At 45.1% G+C, this 19,789-nt stretch overlaps 1 protein-coding gene across 1 annotated transcript in view; it reads left to right on the plus strand.

Moving 5' to 3' along the window:
• The first annotated feature begins 702 nt into the window (after positions 1–702).
• daw1 (dynein assembly factor with WDR repeat domains 1) overlaps positions 703–19,789 on the plus strand; it is a 79,677-nt gene continuing 60,590 nt past the window's right edge. Inside the window, exons 1-4 of the mRNA XM_041180893.1 lie at positions 703–759; positions 1,582–1,654; positions 11,990–12,134; positions 17,398–17,456. Coding sequence (XP_041036827.1) covers positions 720–759; positions 1,582–1,654; positions 11,990–12,134; positions 17,398–17,456 — 317 coding nt within the window. The 5' untranslated portion in view covers positions 703–719. The remainder of the gene's footprint in view (positions 760–1,581; positions 1,655–11,989; positions 12,135–17,397; positions 17,457–19,789) is intronic.

The following is a 19,789-nucleotide window of genomic DNA, read 5'->3' on the forward strand; positions in this document are numbered from 1 at the left end:
TTGTTAGGAAGAGCACAAATGAACCGATTGCAAAACAGTCAATTTTACACCTTAAGCAGGGAAAATTTACATTTTTAAGGACCTTTGCTTGGTCTTTAACAACACTTAAAAATCGGCTCTTTTGCATTTTAAAGGAGTTTGTAGTCTCCAGCGTCTATGTAAATGCTCACTTGTTTGAAATGAGTGATTTCCAATGAAAAAGATAAAGTTAAAGGAAATAACTTAGGTGAAGATGGGTATTGCATTTTGTTCTCAATAAAATAGTCCTTTCTGGTTGCAAAATCCTAAGAAAGCGAGAAACCGAATGGAGAGGATAAGCATCACACTGAGGACAGGGAACGAGCAGAGTCCTGAACCCCATCGTTCCCAATGATATCACAGAGTGAAGCGCGACGACTGTGCATGCACCGCGTTGGCAGCAAATGCCCCCTTTGTTAATCGGCTTAAATCTGTGCCCTCTGGTTCGCCACCATTCTGCCGATAACTCTTCCCAACCTCTTTAATAATAACCATTACCTACTGAATATGACAGTCAAGGAACAAAGAGCGGTGGGGACGAGAAGTTCTCCTTTCCCAAGATGGTGGCGCTGGACCGGCTCCGGAGATGTGCTGCGCATGCGTCCGGGCTGCCAATCAGCGGGCCCATTGTGCGATTGCGCGGTCTGGATGGCAGTTTGGTTGCGAGGCAACAGGAGAAGGACGCGCCGGGAGAAAGAAAGATGAGACTCAAACGGTTCCTGCTGCGGTATTACCCGCCAGGTCAGATCAGGCCAGGCCCGCGGCGGGGGTAGGGTACTGTCCGCCCAGGGCGAAGGTGAAAGGCGGCGGGGCGGGGGGCAGAGTTTCAAAGGGTTAACTCCTGAGGTCAGCCAGCAGAGATGCTGATGTACCTCAGCTCGCTGAGCCTTAGCCAGTGAGGAGAGGTCCATGAACCCGAGTCCCCAACTGACCGTCACTGCCCTTTTCCTGGGCCGTTGTTTCTCAAACCGTATGTCATTTTTTAAAAATTGGCGGCACAGCAGATGGAGGTTTTGACGTTTGAAACTTCGTTACCGAAACACTTCCTACCTTTCTTTTTTTGTTTTATTTTATGAAGCCGGGCACGAAGTTACAAACTGTGGCTCATGAAGGGTTTTTTTTTGTTGTTGCCTCGACGCTCTTCAGTGTCCCTCTTCCTCTTTAAAAACCCTCGAGTCTGGTCATGTTGTGGTGGTTGTAACTAAAAGGACAAAAACAGAACGCGCTGGGAAAAAAAAACTTAGCAGGCCTGACAGCATTTGTGGAGAAAAAAACAGTTAACGTTTCGAGTCCGTATGACCCTTCAGAGTTAAAGAGAAGTAAACGTGATGAAATTTACACTGTTTAAGGAGGGGAGGGGAGGAGGGGGGGTGGGGGCGTGGGGGCATTGGAACAGGTGTAGCTGGACAGAAGGCCAGCGACAGATGGGGGTAAAGGAGCGATTGACAAGGATGTCTGAACAAAAGGACAAAGGGGATGTTACAACTAAAGGGATGCTGAAATTATCAAAAATTTTGTTGCTTTTCACAAATACACAATGAATGTTTTCTTTTGTCTCTACAGGAATTATTTTGGAATATGAAAAAGGAGGGGAGACAAAGAACAAGTCCATCGATCTGCTTGACTTGACTCCAGTGTAAGTGTGATGCCTGAGTAGCTTTAAAATGCAAATGACTTTTACATGGTATAAGGAACATTGGACTTAGGAGCAGGCTACTCAGCCCTTGGGGTCTGCTCCGCCATTCAGTAAGATCATGGCTGATCTTGTTGTGGTCTCATCTTCGCTTTGCTGTCTGTCCCCCATAACCCTTGACTCCCTTGTCTGACCAAACTTACATTGTATTTACAGCACAAAATGGGATTCTGCCTTTCCTCAACTAGCCTTGTCATCATATCTTTCTAAAATAAAAATAGCAAAGGCTGGAAATACTCAGCAGGTCAGGCAACATCTGTGGAGAGAGAAACAGAGTTAATGTTTTAGATTGACGACCTTTCACCAGGCATTATTACTGATGCAAACAACATTCAAACTTGGTGCTGCTCGCTGCTTTACTTGATAGCAGTGCATCTAGCATAGACTGCATGCACCTGAGTGGCTGCACACCTCAGCAGGAAGCCCAAGCTTGTGTGACATTTGTAACATTTCAAGCTAGCCTACACTACTTAAAGCCAATCTGCACCTTTTACAGGAGGGAGGGAGGCATTCTGGCTGGAACAAGTGCTGAAACTGGTTGCAGAAGAGCATGCGAACAAGAAGCCCATGGAATCATGTTGCAGCAAGATAGAGAGCATGCTGCAACTTCCTCAGACACTGCAATGGACTCCTTGATGGGTTGTTCACAAGGGGAGATGCCCTCTATCCACAGAATGCCCTCCAAACAAACTGCAAAGGCATTGGAGCAGATAGCTTTTGCTGACAATGCCAAGAATCTAGCTCTGAGGACTGCAAGAAGTTCAGTGGCCTCAAATGATTGGTCAAGGTAATTTTCAAATGCCAATTCTCACCAACAGCACCACTAGATTAACACACTACTCGTCGCATCATACTGCCATCAGATACCTACCAACAATCACAACCTATGCACCATGTTCACCCTCACTTCACCCTCATATATTTTATACTGTTGCAACCTTTGGAGCAACATCTCACATGTGGCATAGATTGTCAGCTAACCAAACATGACTACCACATCACCAAACATATTGCAACACACTCACTGACATACATCCCTGCCTCTTGCAGGGCAATTTGGTTCTTAACCAGAGGCAGCAACACCCAACTGGCAGGCGATGGGCACAGCTGCATGTCCTAATCTAATGCAGGAGACAAGGACTTGATTATAGGAGCTAGGATGTCTTACTGCAGCTGTACAGGGCCTTGGTGAGACCACACCTAGAGTATTGTGTGCAGTTTTGGTCTCCTTACCTCAAAGGATATACTTGCCAAAGAGGGAGTGCAGCGAAGGTTTACCAGACTGAATCCTAGGATGACAGGATTGTCGTATGAGGAGAGATTGGGTCAACTAGGCCTGTATTCACTGGAGTTTAGAAGAATGAGAGGGGATCTCATTGAAATGCATAAAACTCTGACAGAGTTGGATGGACTTGATGCAGGGAGGATGTTTCCCTTGGCTGATTGGGGGGGGGGGGGGTGGGTGGTTTTCAGAACAAGGGGTCACACTTTGAGGATATGGGGTAGGCCATTCAGGGCTGAGATGAGGAGAAATTTCTTCACTCAGAGGGTGGTGAACCTTTGGAATTCTCTACTACAGAAAGCTGTGGTGACCAAGTCACTGGATATATTTAAGAAGGAAATAAATAGATTTCTAGAAGGGCCAAATAACCTACTTCTCCTATTTTCTATGTTTCTATCATTGTTGTAGCTATCACTGAGGGTGAAGCAATGGAAAATATTGGTATCCTGATATCTAGTCCTTCTCCTCACATCCCACTTCCACTCTCATTCAGTGCGGTGTAAACATGCACCTCTTGCTATCCCACTTTTCCTTCACCATAAACCTACCCTTGTGCCATTCTCCATTCCAATACTGAGGAACGGAAACCTGGCCAGGAAGTGGTGGAGGAAGAAGAGCAAGAAGAGCAGGAAGATAGTGATGAAGAAACACCATCACTTGCTCTCTTACTCACAGGGGCTTACAGGATATTGCAACAGTCCAGTAATCTGTCTTCCAAAAGATTAAGGATTGCTGAGGTTCTGCCTTGGAGGAGTGCCAGTAACACCATGGAGCACAAATTCGTTGCCCTCTATCAGGATGACAGCATTCGTCCACCCACCAATGCAACTCTGTCAATGTAACATTGTTATTGCATGTCAGCCAGTCACCCAGACCCTGCTATCTTAGCTGAAATAGTGCAGTCAGAAACTGGGTCTTCTAGATCCAGAGCCACTCTAGACTATTTTGCAAAGCCATCTGCAGTCTTCCCCCATGTTGCTAACACTGGTGTAGGACAGCCAGAGGCAGACAAAAGAGAAGAACTCATGGAATCTATGTGGGTGAATAGTTGACATTTGTAGGCAATATGACAACATTTGATTTATACATTTGTTTCAAATGTTTGATTTGTGTTGGCTTTTATTTTTACATTGTGATCAAATGGGTGATGTGATAATTAATAATAGAGACAAGGTAAGATGTGGGACTGTTGGTGAATAAGGAATTGGGTTTGCATTCACTGGTACAGCAATCGGATGAGTCAGTCACAGGTAATTCAGCTAGAAAGGGGTTGTATTGATTGACTCTTCCCCTCCTCCTCTTCTCCCTCCTTCTCCTCTTCCTTCTAGACTGGTGACCTTGTAGCTTGTGGCAAGGGCTGTACCTTCATGATTCTAAGATTGGTCAGCATGCAGCAGTTGAGGAAGAATCCTGCCATACACTCTGCGAAGTGGTACAGGACTCCTCCAGAGTGCCAGGCAGGGGAAGCATTGTTTAAACACCCAAATGGTCTGCTTGATCACATGTTGGGTGGAATCGTATGTCATCCCCTGTGGCATGTTTCGTGGCAGGGGGACATTTAATCAGGCAGGAGAGTTGTTTAAAGCTGCTAAAGTCTTGAGGTCTGGCACTTCCGAAGGACTTTGTCCTGACTTCAAGGATTTGGCACAAACAGACATGGTTGCAATAGTTTGCAAGATGAAAGCAATAGTTTTCTAACTGCATCCTGGAGGCCATTCGGGAGATACAGATAGTTGTGCATGCCGTTTGGCATTTCCATGGCTGCAGAAGAGCATCAACACAGACAACATGAGGTAGTCAGTGCTCTTCCTGGAGTGGAAGCTATAGTGGATGACCTACTAGTCTTTGGCTATGGAGACACAACGGAAGAACCCATAGCTGACCGTGGTCAGAATTTAATACGACTGCTAGAGAGAGCTCGCCAGATGAACCTGAAGCTGAACAAGAAAAAATTGCAATTGAAGATGCCTGAAGTCAAGTACATAGGTCATGTAAGATAAAAGCAAAATACTGTGAATGCTGGAAATCTGAAACAAAAACAGAAAATGCTAGAAAAATTCAGCAGGATCTGTGGAGAGAGAAACAGAGTTAAAGTTTCAAGTCTGTATGTGGAGATCTGGAACAGGGTCATACAGACTCAAAACATTAACTCTGTTTCTCTCTCCACAGATACTGCTGGACCTGCTGAGTTTTTCCAGCGTTTTCTGTTTTTGTTACAAAGGTAATTTATTGACCGCAAAAGGCCTTCACCTGGATCCTGACAGGGAGAGAGCTGTAGCGGCGATATAGCAACCAACAGATGTGCAAGCATTGCAATGATTTGTTGGATTCGTGAACAATTTTCAAAATTTTTGTCCAATTTCTCATCGGAGTGTGAACCATTACGCAAGCTCACTGTCAAAGAGGTGCAGTGGTACTGGGCACAGAACAAGAATCAGCATTCACTAAAATCAAACAACTAGTGAAGACACGCCAGTGTTGAAGTACTATGACCTCAATGATGAAGTCACCTTGCAGTGTGACGCCAGCGAGACAGGTCTGGGAGCAACCCTAATGCAGCAAGGACAACGAGTTGCATTTGTATCCAGGGCACTGACACAATCTGACTTACGCTACACTCGGATTGAGAAAGAGTGCCTGGCTATTTCTTTTGCTTGTGAGCATTTTCATCAATACCAGCTTGGGAGAGTCAAGGCAACAGTGGAGTCTGACCACAAGCCACTTCAAAGCATTTTTTGCAACTACCACTATCTGTTCCAAAGCATCTGCAAAGAATGTTACTTCTTTTACAGAGCTATCATCTCAATGTGACATACAAGCAAGGGAACTGATATATATCACAGACATGCTGTTGAGAGCAGCCCTACCCATGAAGAAAGTTGAGGATGCCACAACAGAATGTGAAATCTTCCAGATTTAATGTGAAGCAGCAGCTCGATATGATCTGGGAGTCATCCAGCAAGACATTGAATCTGTCAGCCTTGTTCAACTTAAGCAAACCACCCAACACGATGCAACTCTCCAAGCGCTATAAGGAATAGTGATGAAAGGATGGCCTGAGAGCATCAAGAGCACAGTGTGGTCGCAAGAACATATTAGGCATACTGAGATAAATTGACAATCCAAGATGGCATCTTGTACAAAACAAATATAGTCATTATCCCTAAGGGAATGAGAGGAGAGATGCTGAAGTGCATCCATGCAAGTCATCAAAGAATTGAATTGAGTCTGAGAAAGGCAAGAGAAGTGTTCTACTGGTCAAACATGAACAAAGAAATTAAAGACTACGTCGGCTAGTATGGTGCTTGTAAAGAGTGCAAAGCTAAACAAGCTAGAGAACCATTGATCGTGTATGATATCCTAGACAGACCATGGATGAATCTGGGAGTAGACCTCTTCACTATAGCAGGAACTGATTATCTTATCACTGTAGACTACTATTCTGACTACTGGGAGTTAGGCCAGCTGACTTCAATGATGACAGGAGAAATAGTTTAATTCCTGAAAGCACACTTCTGTCATTACGGCATTCCAGACAAGTGCCATGGGAACAACACTCCCCGCAGAGGGAATATCATCCAGGCGAACAGCCAATGACGACGTGCATGCGTACCATTAAGAGACCTGCATGACTTAATGACTATGTATGCAATGCATATGCAGTGACAGTCGAAAATAATGAACAGTTTGTTAATGCATGCGAACAGTGGTGGTATTAAGGGTAACGAGGGTAACTCACAGTTCCATACGATTTTGGATACAAAATTGTCCTTTGTTCGTTAGGAAAAGGGAGATGTTTGTGTTTTTTTCGTTATTAAAAAGCGGGATGTTTGGGGTTTTGAAATGCAACTTTACTGCATGTTCTATCTGGCTTGCCGTGGTCATGTGACCTCTGACATGAGGGACTTTCTCCGTAAGCTGCCATTTTAGATCATTTCAGTAAAGGCTTACAATGAGAAGGCACTGCAATTTTTGAACTCACTAGTTGCCATCTGCCTGCTTTGCATATGGATGCTGTCTGTATGCGGGCTAATAATTTCACCAAAATGGCAAACGGTGCAGCCAGCACCAGATGTATTCTCTATAGGCAGCATTTTGAAGCAAAACAGCACTCAAGTGCCAAAAAACTAAGCACTATGGAGTTGAATTTCGCAGCCTCTTTTTCTGAAGAGTATACGGCCTGCTTATTCTTTCTATCAAATTGTCCCCCCTCACAGTTACCTATATTGAAGTTCATGTGTAATTTATGATTTTAAACATTTGTTTTCCATTTTTAAATGCTTGCATCAGTCCACCTTTGAACATTTGGAGTCCACCTTTGAACGCTTGGAGAAAACTCATACTGCATAAACTTGCAACTTGTTCCGAAGATCAATGACCCTCTGTAAAAGACAAAATTTCCTAACATCTAACCTTGCTCTATGCTTGAGCAACATCTACGCATATTCCCTGGTTTTCCCTAACTTAACTTATCAAATAGGCTATCCATATGGACACAATGCCACCACTTCATTATTTTAAAGACTGCCATCAAATCTCCTCAAGCTCAAGGGGTTCTGGAAAAAGGATAAAAAGATAGAGCTCTATAAACCTATCATGGTAATTAAGGACCTTTTTAAGCTAGGTATGAATCTAAATCTCCTTCTCTCTACTGATGCCAATGAGAAAGCACTGCAATTTCTGAACTCACCAGTTGCCATCTGCCTGCTTTGCGTATAGATGTTCTCTGTATGCGGGCTAATAATTTCACCAAAATGGCAAACGTGCAGCCAACACCAGATGTATTCTCTGTAGGCAGCATTTTGAAGCAAAATGGCATTCGAGTGCCAAAGAACTCTTTTATGAGATCTGGGCATCACTGGGAGGGCCAGCATTTGTTGCTCATCCGTAATCGTCTTTGAGAAGTTAGTGGTGAGTTGCCTTCTTGAACAGCTGCAGTCCATGTGGTGTAGGAACAACTACAGTGCTGTGAGGAAGGCAATTCCAGCATTTTAACCCAGCAGCAGTGAAGGAACGGTAACGTAGTTCCAAGTCATGATGGTATGTGGTTTGGAGGGAAAATGGCAGGAAGTGTGTCTGCTACCTTTGTTCTTTTAGGTGGTAGAGGTAGCGGGCTTGGAAAGTGTTGTCGAAGGAGCTTTGGTGAGTTGCTGCAGTGCAACAGTGGTGGAGGGTATGAATATTTAAGGTGGTGAAAAGGAATTAGTCAAGCACTTTGTCCTGGATGGCGTTGAGCTTCTTGAGTATTTTTGGAGCCACACTCATCCAGGCAAGCGGAGAGCGTTCCATCACACCTAACTTGTGCCTTGTAGATAGTGGACAGGCTTTAGGGAGTCAGGAAGTGAGTTACTTGCTGCAGAATTCCCAGCCTCTGACCTGCTTTTTTGGCCACAATATTTATATGGCTGGTCAAGTTCAATTTCTGGTCAATGTTAATCCCCAGGATATTGATGGTGGGGGATTCAGTAATGGTAATGCTGTTGAATGTCAAGGGGAGATGGTTCGATTCTCTCTTGTTGAAAATGGTCATTGGCTGGCAGTTGTGTGGCATGAATTTTACTTGCCACTTATTAGCGCATGCTTGAATGTTGTCCAGGTCTTGCATGTATTATGATTGGGTACTAAGCATTTTGCAATCATAGGTGAACATCCCCACTTCTGACCTAATAATGGAGGGAATGTCATTGAGGAAGTAGCTGAAGATGGTGGGGCCTAAGATACTACCCTGGGAAACTCCTGCATTGATGTACTGGGGCTGAGGTGATTTGCTTCCAAAAGCGACAACTCTTTCTTTGCATCAGATGAGGCCTAACCAAAGTCTTTCGCCATAGTGCGATGTAAACAGAAAAAGCTGGAGACTCAGCAGGTCAGGCAGCATTTATGGAGAGAGAAACAGAGTTAATGGGGTGGAAATTTGTTTTGAGCAGCTGTGCAAGATGGGTGGTATCGCATCCAACACCTATTATACAACCTGCATGATAGTCAATTCCATTGACTTCAATACACTTCAAAGTGCTGGAATTGGAAAAGATATTTTTAAAGGCCATTTCACTCATGGTGGAGGGCAGCCCTCAGTTGTGGAAAAAGGTGCTCTTGTGTGGAAGGCGAACCTATCAGAACAGATGCGATGGAGACAGGAGGAGTATGGAACAGAGTCCTTACTGGATGTGAGATGGGAGGAAGTGTAATCAATGTAACTGTGGGAGTGAGTGTTGTCTATACTAGTGGACAGCTTATCTTCAGAAATGAAGAGATGGATCATGAGGTGAGAGGGGGATGGAAATTTGAAGCAAAGTCAATGAAACTTTCCAGTTTGGGACAAGAACATAAAGCATTAGTGATACAGTGATTAATGTGCTCATTGATCCTCATACAAAGGTGACCTGAGTGGAATTGGAATAAAGAACCCAAGCTTCTGGTCATTTGCCTTTTCAATGTCCCAATCCCATTCTGACTTCATTTTCCTATTTCAGTAAAGTTTGAGGAACAGCACCTCATCTTTCGATTAGGGTAAGAATCTTGACAGATGGAGTGGCAATGAAGGAAGATTTTACTAGAGTTTTCAGATACATCCCTGGACATCATGCTGCAGTCTGAAAGGGCTGGCAGGGAAATTCTGTTCCCAGATGTCACCAGCAGAGCTTTGGAAGGAGCCATAGACAAAGAAACTCAGATTTGTGGCGACCTTGACTCACCACAGGCAATGCACGCCCACCTGGTTGACTTGACAGGAGGTCTTCTTCCTGGAGGCTGCTAATGTCAACAACCCTGAGCCTATTGAGGCATTCTTCTTGACTCACATCCTGAAAACTAATCCTCTGCCTATATACTCTGTGTTTGGCGTATTGCTCCTGTGAGCTGGAGCTCTGTGTTCATATACTCTGTCCTGTGGAGTAGAAGGTGATTGAGGAGAAGGCTACTATTACTCCTATTGGTCCTGGTCCTGTTGGTGTTGCTGGTGCAGCTTGTCTTTTTCCTCATCGGAGATCCAAGAAAGAACTGTATAAGTGCCTCCCCTGTTACTGTGAAGATTGACAGTGACTTGCAGATTAAAGACAAAAACTCCAAGGTTGCAGAAATGACTTCCAAAGTATTGGAAACCATCTCCAAAGCAGTGAAAGAATATTTTCAGAACAAGTCTTGTGAGCATAAGATTTTTATTTAGGCAAGGAAGCAGTTGTCAAATCTCAGTGTTTAAAGGCTTTCCAGACTCTCAATTGCTCACCCATGTTAATACCCACAGTTCTCTCATCTTGTTTTACCTGGCGGGTTCCAGTAAGTCAGGAAATCCATGCACTGACAATCTGAAGACAAAATCCAGGGTTAAATCTGCATGTAATTGCCTGTTTAACATGTTGATCATAGACACCCCGATCGCTTGGTAGTTTCCTGCTCACTAACGAATGTTCACTTGGCTTATTTCTGGGATGAAAAGGTTGTTTTATAGGTTAGGCCTATAGTCATTGGAGTTTATAAGAATGGGAGGTGACCTTGTTGATCCATTCAGAGGGGGCTTGATAGGTTAGATGCTGAGAGTATGTTTCCTCTTGTGCAGGAATCTAGAACTAGGGGGCACAGTTTAAAAATATGGCATCTTCCATTTAAGATTGAGATGAGGAGGAATTTCTTCTCTGAGGGTCATTTGCCTTTGGAATTCTGTTCCACAGAGAGCAGTGGAGGCTGTTATGTTGACAGATTCGTAGATGGATTTTTGATCGACAAGAGAGTCAAGGTTATGGGAGGCAGGCAGCAAAATAGAGTTAAGGTCATAATCAGATCTGCTATGATCTTGTTGAATGGTGGAGCAAGTTCAATGGGCCAAATGGCCTACTCCTAATTCTTCTTCATTTAAATGCTGAAATTGGCAGGTTCCTGCTGGCTTCCCAACACTGCCAGTTTTGCTCTTCTATCTGCATATCCAGGTTTTAGCTTTCTAACATTCATAGCATCTTGCCTTTTGTTAAAATGTGGTGTCTTTTATGACCCTAGCAATACGTCCTAATATTTTGGGTGCTTTTGTGATAGCCTTGTAGCATTGGTTGTGAACTTTTAAAGATTCACATTCGGTAACAGGTGCGTTGCTGCTGATCAGAATTTTAAATTGAATTATTTGAGAAACAGGGAGGGCGCATGGCCAGTAAGGACCAGGCGATGAGAAAGCAGGATTTTGTGTAGGTCACATAGCCAGTTGAGTTTGGACAAGTGAAACGTTTGGAGGATAGAAGGCCAGCAAAAAGCTTTAGGGTAAGAGTTTGGAGGTGACAAAAGCAAAAGTGTAAGGGTTTTAGCAGTAGAGAGTTTCAGGTAAGAACAGAGCTAGACAACGTGCAATTTACCTACACATTCATGTTGCAGGGTATAAGGGCCAATCAGTTAAAAGATATGATCTTTATTATGGCATGTCAACTTAGTCAGCACTCTTATTTTCCTTTGTTTAGTAGTGTCCATGCCTGCAAAGTGTTGCTCGTTTGCTTGGTTTAAAAATGTACTGTACAGCATTTTTATGCTTATCATTCTTCGAGAAAACACCTCTCCATGTTAATCAATTATTTTGTCATATTCTTAAGTTTTACAAATATTGCTTTTATTTCTTAATTCCTTTGTATAATTTGCATTTTATTAAATATTATGGATCCAGACTGCAGTGGCCAAGAATTTAAAACTTGATCCAGTTTCAAAAGCTTGTATTAAGGCATCAGCTGAAGTTTTGATGGACATTCCTTTTCTGAAGGAATTTGTATGGAAACCAGTGCATTTAGAGGTAGCAAATCATGCATGAAATACGCTGGATTTTGTAGGTATGCTTGGTAACCCTTTGTTAAAATATTAAGAATCTCAAAATTTAATATTGGCTTGGCAGAATCTTTTAATTTTGCAATAACTTTTTAAGTGATCTTTCAATTTGTTCAATTCTTGTCTACATTACTCAAAATCTTTAATTGTTGAGATTTATTGGCATTAAAATGTATGTTTCTTTTGCATCACGATCAATCCAGTGCAGATGTAGATGCCGTGGTTGAGGAAATCCAGAAGGTTGAACCACTCATAACTGCATCTCGCACAGAGCAGGTGAAACAGCTGGTTCAGAGGCTCCAGGAAAAGCTTGGTCAACAGGATGACCATAAATTCTATCTTTTTAAGGTGAGAAGTTTTCTTGAAGTCAGTAAATAGATTCTGTTGTGCTCCAACCCAAATTGCTCAGTAGTTGCCAGGAAATGCTGACATCGATTTGCTGAAAAGCTATGATGTTATGACACCTAATGGTGGTTCCCTTGACACAATATTTATGTATCAACTGAGCTAAATGGGCAAGTGTATCTAGACAATTAGGTAAATAAGTTTTTTTTTCACATTGGGAATCTGCGTTTTAAAAAAAATTCAGTTCCTGCTATGGTTCTGGCCGAGCTTATATATTATTAAGGATTTATTAGAGAATTTTACAAAAGTACAAGACATAGGGTATAAACATAAGTAGATTATAATAGTGAAACCTTACTAAAGGACAAGGGGCGGAATCGTCCAGTCCTGTTGGCGGTGTGCGCCATGGTTGGGGGGGGTGTCAATTCGACAGAAATCAGTTTCACACTGGTGTAAAAGCACAGCGGGATCATCCAATGGCATCTGACAGACCGTGAATCCTGCTGGAGGGAGTAAGGCCTGACCAGAATCATCCCCCAAGCCCAATTTATCATTATGCCGGCAGGAAAACATACTGGCCCAGAGCATGTCTGGACAAAGCGAGATGTGCAGAAGCCTGGACTCACCTTTGGGGCCTTGTTCAGATCGTGGACATCTGAGGCCCTACAATTATTGGACCTTGGAGGAACACATGCATTGCATGCTGGGTGGATTCTCATGGACATGGCTCCACCGTGAAGCAGCTTTCGGCAGATGGGAGGTGTCCATTGATGCTTCAGGCCTGTTTCAGAATGTGACAATCTTGGCTATAGGCTGCTATGGAGGATTGGTGAGTGGGTGGGAGAGGAGGTTGTAGGTGGAACTGAGAGAGGGAGGTGCACTGGGAAGGTGGGGGCAGGCTGAGGTTGGGGATGGGGGGGGGCCAAGGTGTTGGGGTGACAAAGGTATCAGGAGAGGTTGAGGTTGGGAGGCGGATGAGGGAGGGGGAGAATGCAGCATGGAGAGGAAGGTGTAAGGGGGGAGGGAGGGAGGAAGGTGTAAGCGAAGGAGTTCGGAGAGGGGAAGATGTCCTGAGGTAGGACGGAGTTCGGAGTAGGGGGGGAAGGTGTCCAGGGAAAGGAGGGAGTAAGTGGGGGGGGACGTCCAAGGTGGGGATCTGTGGAGTCAATGACCACCTCTCAGGGAACAAACTAAGGGTGTTTGTGGTCTGGAGGGAATGGTGAGTGTGAGAGAGGCCGGTAGGGTGGGAGGGTGAGGGTGCATTGTTAGAGCGGTGGAAGGGACGGCAAGGGTGCTTGGTGGGGATCCAGAGGCAGACACAGACTGTGGGGGTGGGACGGAGGAGGTCGGGGAGGTCAATGTGGATGGGGCTGGGATTCTCAGCAAGGTAGGGAACGTGCACGTTCACGTGGACATCCTGGAACAGCAAGGGTTCAGGTTGGCAGATGACGGTGGGAAGATGGAAGGTGATGCCGGGGGTCGACAGAGATGGGGGAAAGGTCATGGGTGACTGAGGGGAAAGAACAGGGGAACTGATCCAATACTCCACTGTGACCATTGTTGTCAAAATTAAAAGTGAGCATGTTGGACTGGCAAAGGTGCTGCATGGGAGTGCAATCAGTGGTAGGAAGAGATGCAGGGTCAGCTCAGATGGGCATCTGAAAAAGAACCCCAGCAGGCAGCATTGAAAATGCTCAGGACAGTAAGATGAGTGTGATGGGTGAAGGCTCTGTGTGCATGGGAGAGTGCTTGCATGGGGCTCTGAAAGGCCCTGCCACACTTCTCCCTCTAGAATCACTCACAGTCCAACTGCGTGCAGCTGAATTGCTAGTAGCGGGGGCTGCAGTGGGAGGACCCATGAAGCCTGTCAATGAAGCTGAAAGACAATATTACACATTTTGAGTGGAAGTGAATATATTTTGAGATTATAAAGTGATAATACGTGTTCACCTGTGCAACCGCTTATGATCAAAATTTCTTAACTTTTCTGGGCCTACTACTACTTCTAGGTGCCACCCTAACATCCATAGTAGGGGTGGAAACAGCCTGTGCAATGGTTGGCCCTGTTGGCTCTGGTGACTTCAGTGTGTATCCTTTGGAGAGCTGAGGCCTGGAAGGCCCTGGCTTGCTTTGGCTGTTCACCAGTGGGCCAGATGCTCCCGCTGCGGTGACAGGCAAAGGGAAATCAAAGGGAGCAGACAGCTTCTGAGATTCCTGAGTGGATGATCCAGGGGTGTCCAGCTGCCTCTCCCCTTCCTTCCTTCGGGTGCCTGAGGGCCTTGGCCTGGCTCCTTGAGGGGAGGAGCACCTGGAGGGATGTCGAGGTGCCCGTTTTCTACTCATCTTGCCACTGCAAGAACTCATCGATGGCGACCGCGTTGGAGTGCAGGTCAGTACGCATCTCCGCATTCTACTGTACTGGGGTCTTCATGGCGTCCGCCATCCTTCCCATGGAGATCTCCATGCACAAGTTTGTGGGCACCACTTCATCAAAGAATAGGCAACGCACTCCTCGACTTGCGTGCCATTCTTTTGAAGGCTTCCAGCAGCTCTGCATTATGTTCTCCTGTCTTCTGCTGACTCTCCACGATGGGTTGGAAGGCCAAATCCAGAGGCTTGTCATCCAATTTGAATTCACAGATACCTCTTCCCCAGCAGTCCTTTGAGTGCCGGGGAGCTCGGCTGAACTCGCCTCCACCTGATCTGGATGCTTGTCTGTGCGATGACCACCAGATTGTGAACCCAAGCCTGCTTTAGATCTAGGTCCCATTGAAGTGTGTATCTCTGCACTGGTGGTGGGTGTGGGTAAGCGCTGTGGCGGGTCTTCCAGGCTGCTTATTTCCAGCTCTTCAGTGGAGGAGGTGTTCTCTTGGCTGGAGGTGAGAACCTGGACGGAGTTGACGGACTTCCTGGCTGAGGGCATTGGTCACTTGGCAGAGCTCCCCTATGAATCAAAGTAGAGATAATTAGTGCATGACAGCAAAGCCAAAAGTAGGAGAGAGAGAGAGAGCACTTACAGTGGGATGTTGAGGGAGGGTGATGTGGCGCAGCAACCTCACCTGGGTGTTCACCACCGACTTCACCGTCACTGCAGGCACGGTCTGTGTCCTCACCGGTCAGCGCGATGGCATGCTTCTCAAAGTGAGTGAGGGACCAATATGGGCTACTCCACCCCGGTCTGGGAACTCTCCCTACTGTTGTGAGCCAGCTTCTCCTGCATGGAAACAGATTGAGAGAGTGTGAGCAGGAAGCATTAGTGACCGGAGACATGGACAGGATAAAGACACGGGCTTGTGAGGATTTGAACCTGATGAGGATGTGTGAGAGAGTTAGTGGTGTTGTCCCTTGAGGTGTGAGATCCCTGTGGATTTGATGGGTTTGCGAGTGTGTGATTTGAGAGTAATTAGGTGGTTGACTTACCCTGGCAGAACAAGTAAGGTCATTCATCCTCTTCCTGCATTAGATGGCTGTCCATCTCTTTGCTCCGGTGGTGTTGCCTGCTGCTGCCACAGCCTCCCAGGCCGGATTGGTGACTGTGGTGGACTCCTGTGGCCAGAGTGGGGGTAGAGGACATCATGACGGCCTTTCACTGTGTCCAGCAGGTGCACCAGAGAGACGTCACTAAGTTTGGGGGCTGCCATCTTCTTTGCTTTCGGGGTCATCTGTTGCATGAAGTAGTCCTGATCTGTGGACATGAAGTAGGCTGCCCTCTGGTGCGCCTTAAATATGGCACCTGGAGCGAGGAAGCGCTGAAGTCATGGCGTGGTGGGAAATCTGAACCCACCTGCCAGTGATCCAATGTGTTTCTCATGAATGTGTTATTAATGAGGCAGAATGCGCTGGGAAGGGGACGATAGTGGCACGAAAACCCGTAATTGCGGCCAGTGAGTAAAGTGGCTTTTTTCTTGCCCACTACCGCAATTTGTGCAAATCTGGGACGATTCTGCCCTTGCTTTAATTGCATTAACCTGTGTATCAATACAATCAAATGTAACCAGCACCATGGCTGCACTTTAAGCACTCTATCACTGTAGGGCAGTCTCTTTTTCCTCTCACAAGAATATTATTAACTTAAAGTGAGACCATTCTGCAGTACTAAGAAAGTTCAGCTGCCTATTTGAAAGTGCTTATGTTTACAAGTGTCCCAAGTTTGTTTTATTTTTTAAATTTTGTTAATTAGCTTCAGTGATAGCCTAACTTGTATGATTCTTCTGTAATTGTAAATTTGCTGGGATAACATAGGAAAAGGAAGCTCTCTTAGTGTTTTTGCTCCATGGCTTTGATTAAGGAGAGTGATGCATTTACTGACTAATAGTTGTTCTTATATTTTTGTGTAAGCTTCCAGTGAGAATTTGTAAGAGACCAAAGCCAATTCAGTGCAAATCTCTTTTGGTTTCTTCATGTGAATTTTTGAGTTTATGAAGGTGAAGAATGTTGGTGCTGATCTTAGAATAACTTGTTTTGACAGCATTGTCAGCAATGTGCAATCACAGATTGTGTAGTTAGTACCCTTTTAAAACATCTTTAACAATTTTGTGATGTTGATTGAAAAATAAATTGACTTTAAGGTCTTTACTTATAGCACAGGTAGATGCAGAAAAAAGCTGTAGGGTCTGGATTGAGACTGCCCAAACTTATTTCACAATGTATTCCTCTAAACAGCAGATGAAGGAGACCAGAGGCATTCCTTCTGGTTCCATATGTACTATCATGGGCCGCTGCCAGCCCTTATCAAACCCTCTTTCTCATGCCTGCCAACACCTAAGAGACTTGGCAGGTGTCACAGCTGGCCAAAATTAGTCCAGTGGTAACCGGTGAGCTGTCTCAAGAGGCACTATTCAGATGTGCCTGAAGCCCAACTTTGGGGCCCCAGCTTCTGTCACACACTGTAAATGTGCGATAAATTTCTACCCCATTTTTGTTTTCACCAATGTGCAGGCATTTCACTGCCTAACACCATGCACACATTATGCGTTAAACCTGACACAATGAGGGCATTTTTGACATTGCGTGATTGTTTGAAAAGGGGGATAATGAATCAATAGCTTGTTGTCCCTTTCTTCGGATTTTATTTCCATTAAATTCATAATTCTCACTTCTTAAATAGTTGCATTAAAGTAAATATAATGTCAGTAAAAGTTGAGTATTGACCCAGTCAGGAAACAATGTTATATGAAAGTGAATTACTCTGTGTGGTAGCACTTGAAAGTTGTAACAAAGAAAACCAAAGATATTTTTCACTGACAATTCTTTCTTGTTGATGTAGGTACTTCGGGCGCATATATTACCACTGACAAATGTTGCATTCAACAAGTCTGGTTCAAAGTAAGTGTTCCACTTGGTTGTATGAAACACTACTCAGAAGGAAAATACAGTTCGGACCAGTACTCTTATTTCCCAGTTTTTACAGTTTTTTCCTTCTGGGTACATTTTTATTTTAAACCCCTTGTCCAAAAAGTTCGATGTAACTTTTTTTTTATGTGGACAGATTTAGTGACCATCCAGTGGTGTTCTGATGAAAGGCCATCAACTTGAAACGTTGGCCGAGGTATTTGCGGGGGATTGTGATAAAGCAGGGGTAACTCGGCAAGGCAGTGGATACAAAGATTCTGTTTAATTCAAAAACAGGACCTCATTATAATTTTCTTCTTTGTTTTCTGGCTGGCTGCCAGACAAATTGTTTGACTGTCAGGCTGCCAGACAGGAAAACCAATGATAAGAGACCACAGCCAGGGACCTTTGCAGTAAGCTGCCGACTATTGGGAGTGAGAGATCAAGGTTTGGGAAAGGGAGGTGGAGAGAGAAAGAGACCATCATAGGAGAGAGGAGCGAGTGATCGGGGCTGGGTGAAGTGTGGTGTGAAGTCAGTGATCGTGGCAGTGCGGAGAGATAGGCACCGATCGGCTGAGCTGCGATGGAAGGCTTCCTTGACTGGCTGTGAGGAGCAGCCTTGCTCCCCCTGGCTCACGAGGACTGCTGTAAAAAGCACTTACCTTCTTGTGACAGCAATTCTTGCTGTTCTTCTCCCGGGTGTGCTGGGCCTTAGGAAAATTGCTAGGCCAGCATTTATTGCCCATCCCTGATTGCCCTTGAGAAGTTGGTGGCGAGCTGCGTTCCTGAACCTCTGCAGTCCAAGTGGTGTAGGTACACCCACAGTGCTGCTAGGAAGGGAGTTCCAGTATTTTGACCCAATGACAGTGTTGGAATGGTGATATATTTCCAAGTCAGGATGGTGTGTGATTTGGAGGGGAACTTGCAGGTGGTGGTGCCCCATGCACCTGCTGTCCTCATCCTTCTATGTGGTAGAGGTCTCTGGCTTTGAAAGGTGCTGTCGAAGGTGGCTTGTTGAGTTGCTGTAATGCATCTTGTATATGGTACACACTGTTGCCACTGTGCATCGGTGGTGGGGGAAGTGAATGTTTAAGGTGGTGGATGGGGTGCTGATTAGGCAGGCTTCTTTGTCCTGGATGATGTTGAGCTTCTTGAGTGTCGTTGGAATTGCACTCATCCAGGCAAGTGCAGAGTATTCTAACACACTCCTGACTTGTGCCTTGTAGATGGTGGAAAGGCTTTGGGAGTCAGGAGGTGAGTTGCTTGCCACAGGATTACAAGTTTCTGACCTGCTCTGCGTATTTATACGGCTGGTCCAGTTAAGCTTCTGGTCAATGGTGACCTCTAGGGTGTTGATGGTGGGGGATTCAGCAATGATAATGGCATTGAATTTAATTGGAAGGTGGTTAGATTCTCTCTTGTTGAAGATGGTCATTGCCTGGCACTTTTGTTGTGAATATGTTACTTGTCACTTTTCATCCCAAGCCTGAATGTTGTCCAGATCTTGCTGCATATGGACATGGACTGCTTCAGTATCTGACGAGCCACAAATGGGTACTGAGTATTTTGTAATCATCAGTGAACCTCCCCAAATCTGTCCTCATGATGGAGGGAATGTTATTGATCAAGCAGCCAAAGATGGTTGGGTCTAGGACACTACTTTGAGGAACTTCTGGGACTGAAATGATTGGCCTCCAACAGCCACAACCATTGTCTTTTATACTAGGCATGACACCAATCATTGGAGAGTTTTCGCCCTGACTCCCATTGACTTCATTTTTGCTCGGGCTCCTTGATGCCACACTCGGTCAAATGCTGCCTTGATGTCAAGGACAGCCATTCTCACTTCACCTCTTGAGTTCAACTCTTTTGTCCATGTTTGGACCAAGACTGTAATGATGTCAGGAGCTGAGTGGTTTTAATGGAACCAAAACCGAGTGTCAATGAGCAAGTTATTGCTATATAAGGTCCATTTGAAAGCACTATTGATGACATCTTCCATCACTTCTCTGATGATGGAGAGTAGACTGATTGGGTGGGAATTGGCTGGGTTGGATTTGTTCTGCTTTTTGCGTATGGGACATACCTGGGCAATTTTCCACATTGTTGGCTAAATGCCAGTATTGTTGCTGTACTCAGAGTAGTGTCCCAACCCCAAAAAGCTTCAGCTACTTCATCAATGGCCTCCCCTCCATTATAAGGTTGGGAGTGGGGATGTTCGCTGATGATTGCGGTGTTCAGCACCATTCGCAACTCCTCAGATACTGAAGCAGTCCAAGCCCATATGAAGCAAGACCTGGTAAATGGCATGCAACATTTGTGCCACA

The sequence above is a fragment of the Carcharodon carcharias genome, chromosome 2 (assembly GCF_017639515.1).
Source record: "Carcharodon carcharias isolate sCarCar2 chromosome 2, sCarCar2.pri, whole genome shotgun sequence".
In the NCBI taxonomy this organism is placed as follows: domain Eukaryota; kingdom Metazoa; phylum Chordata; class Chondrichthyes; order Lamniformes; family Lamnidae; genus Carcharodon; species Carcharodon carcharias.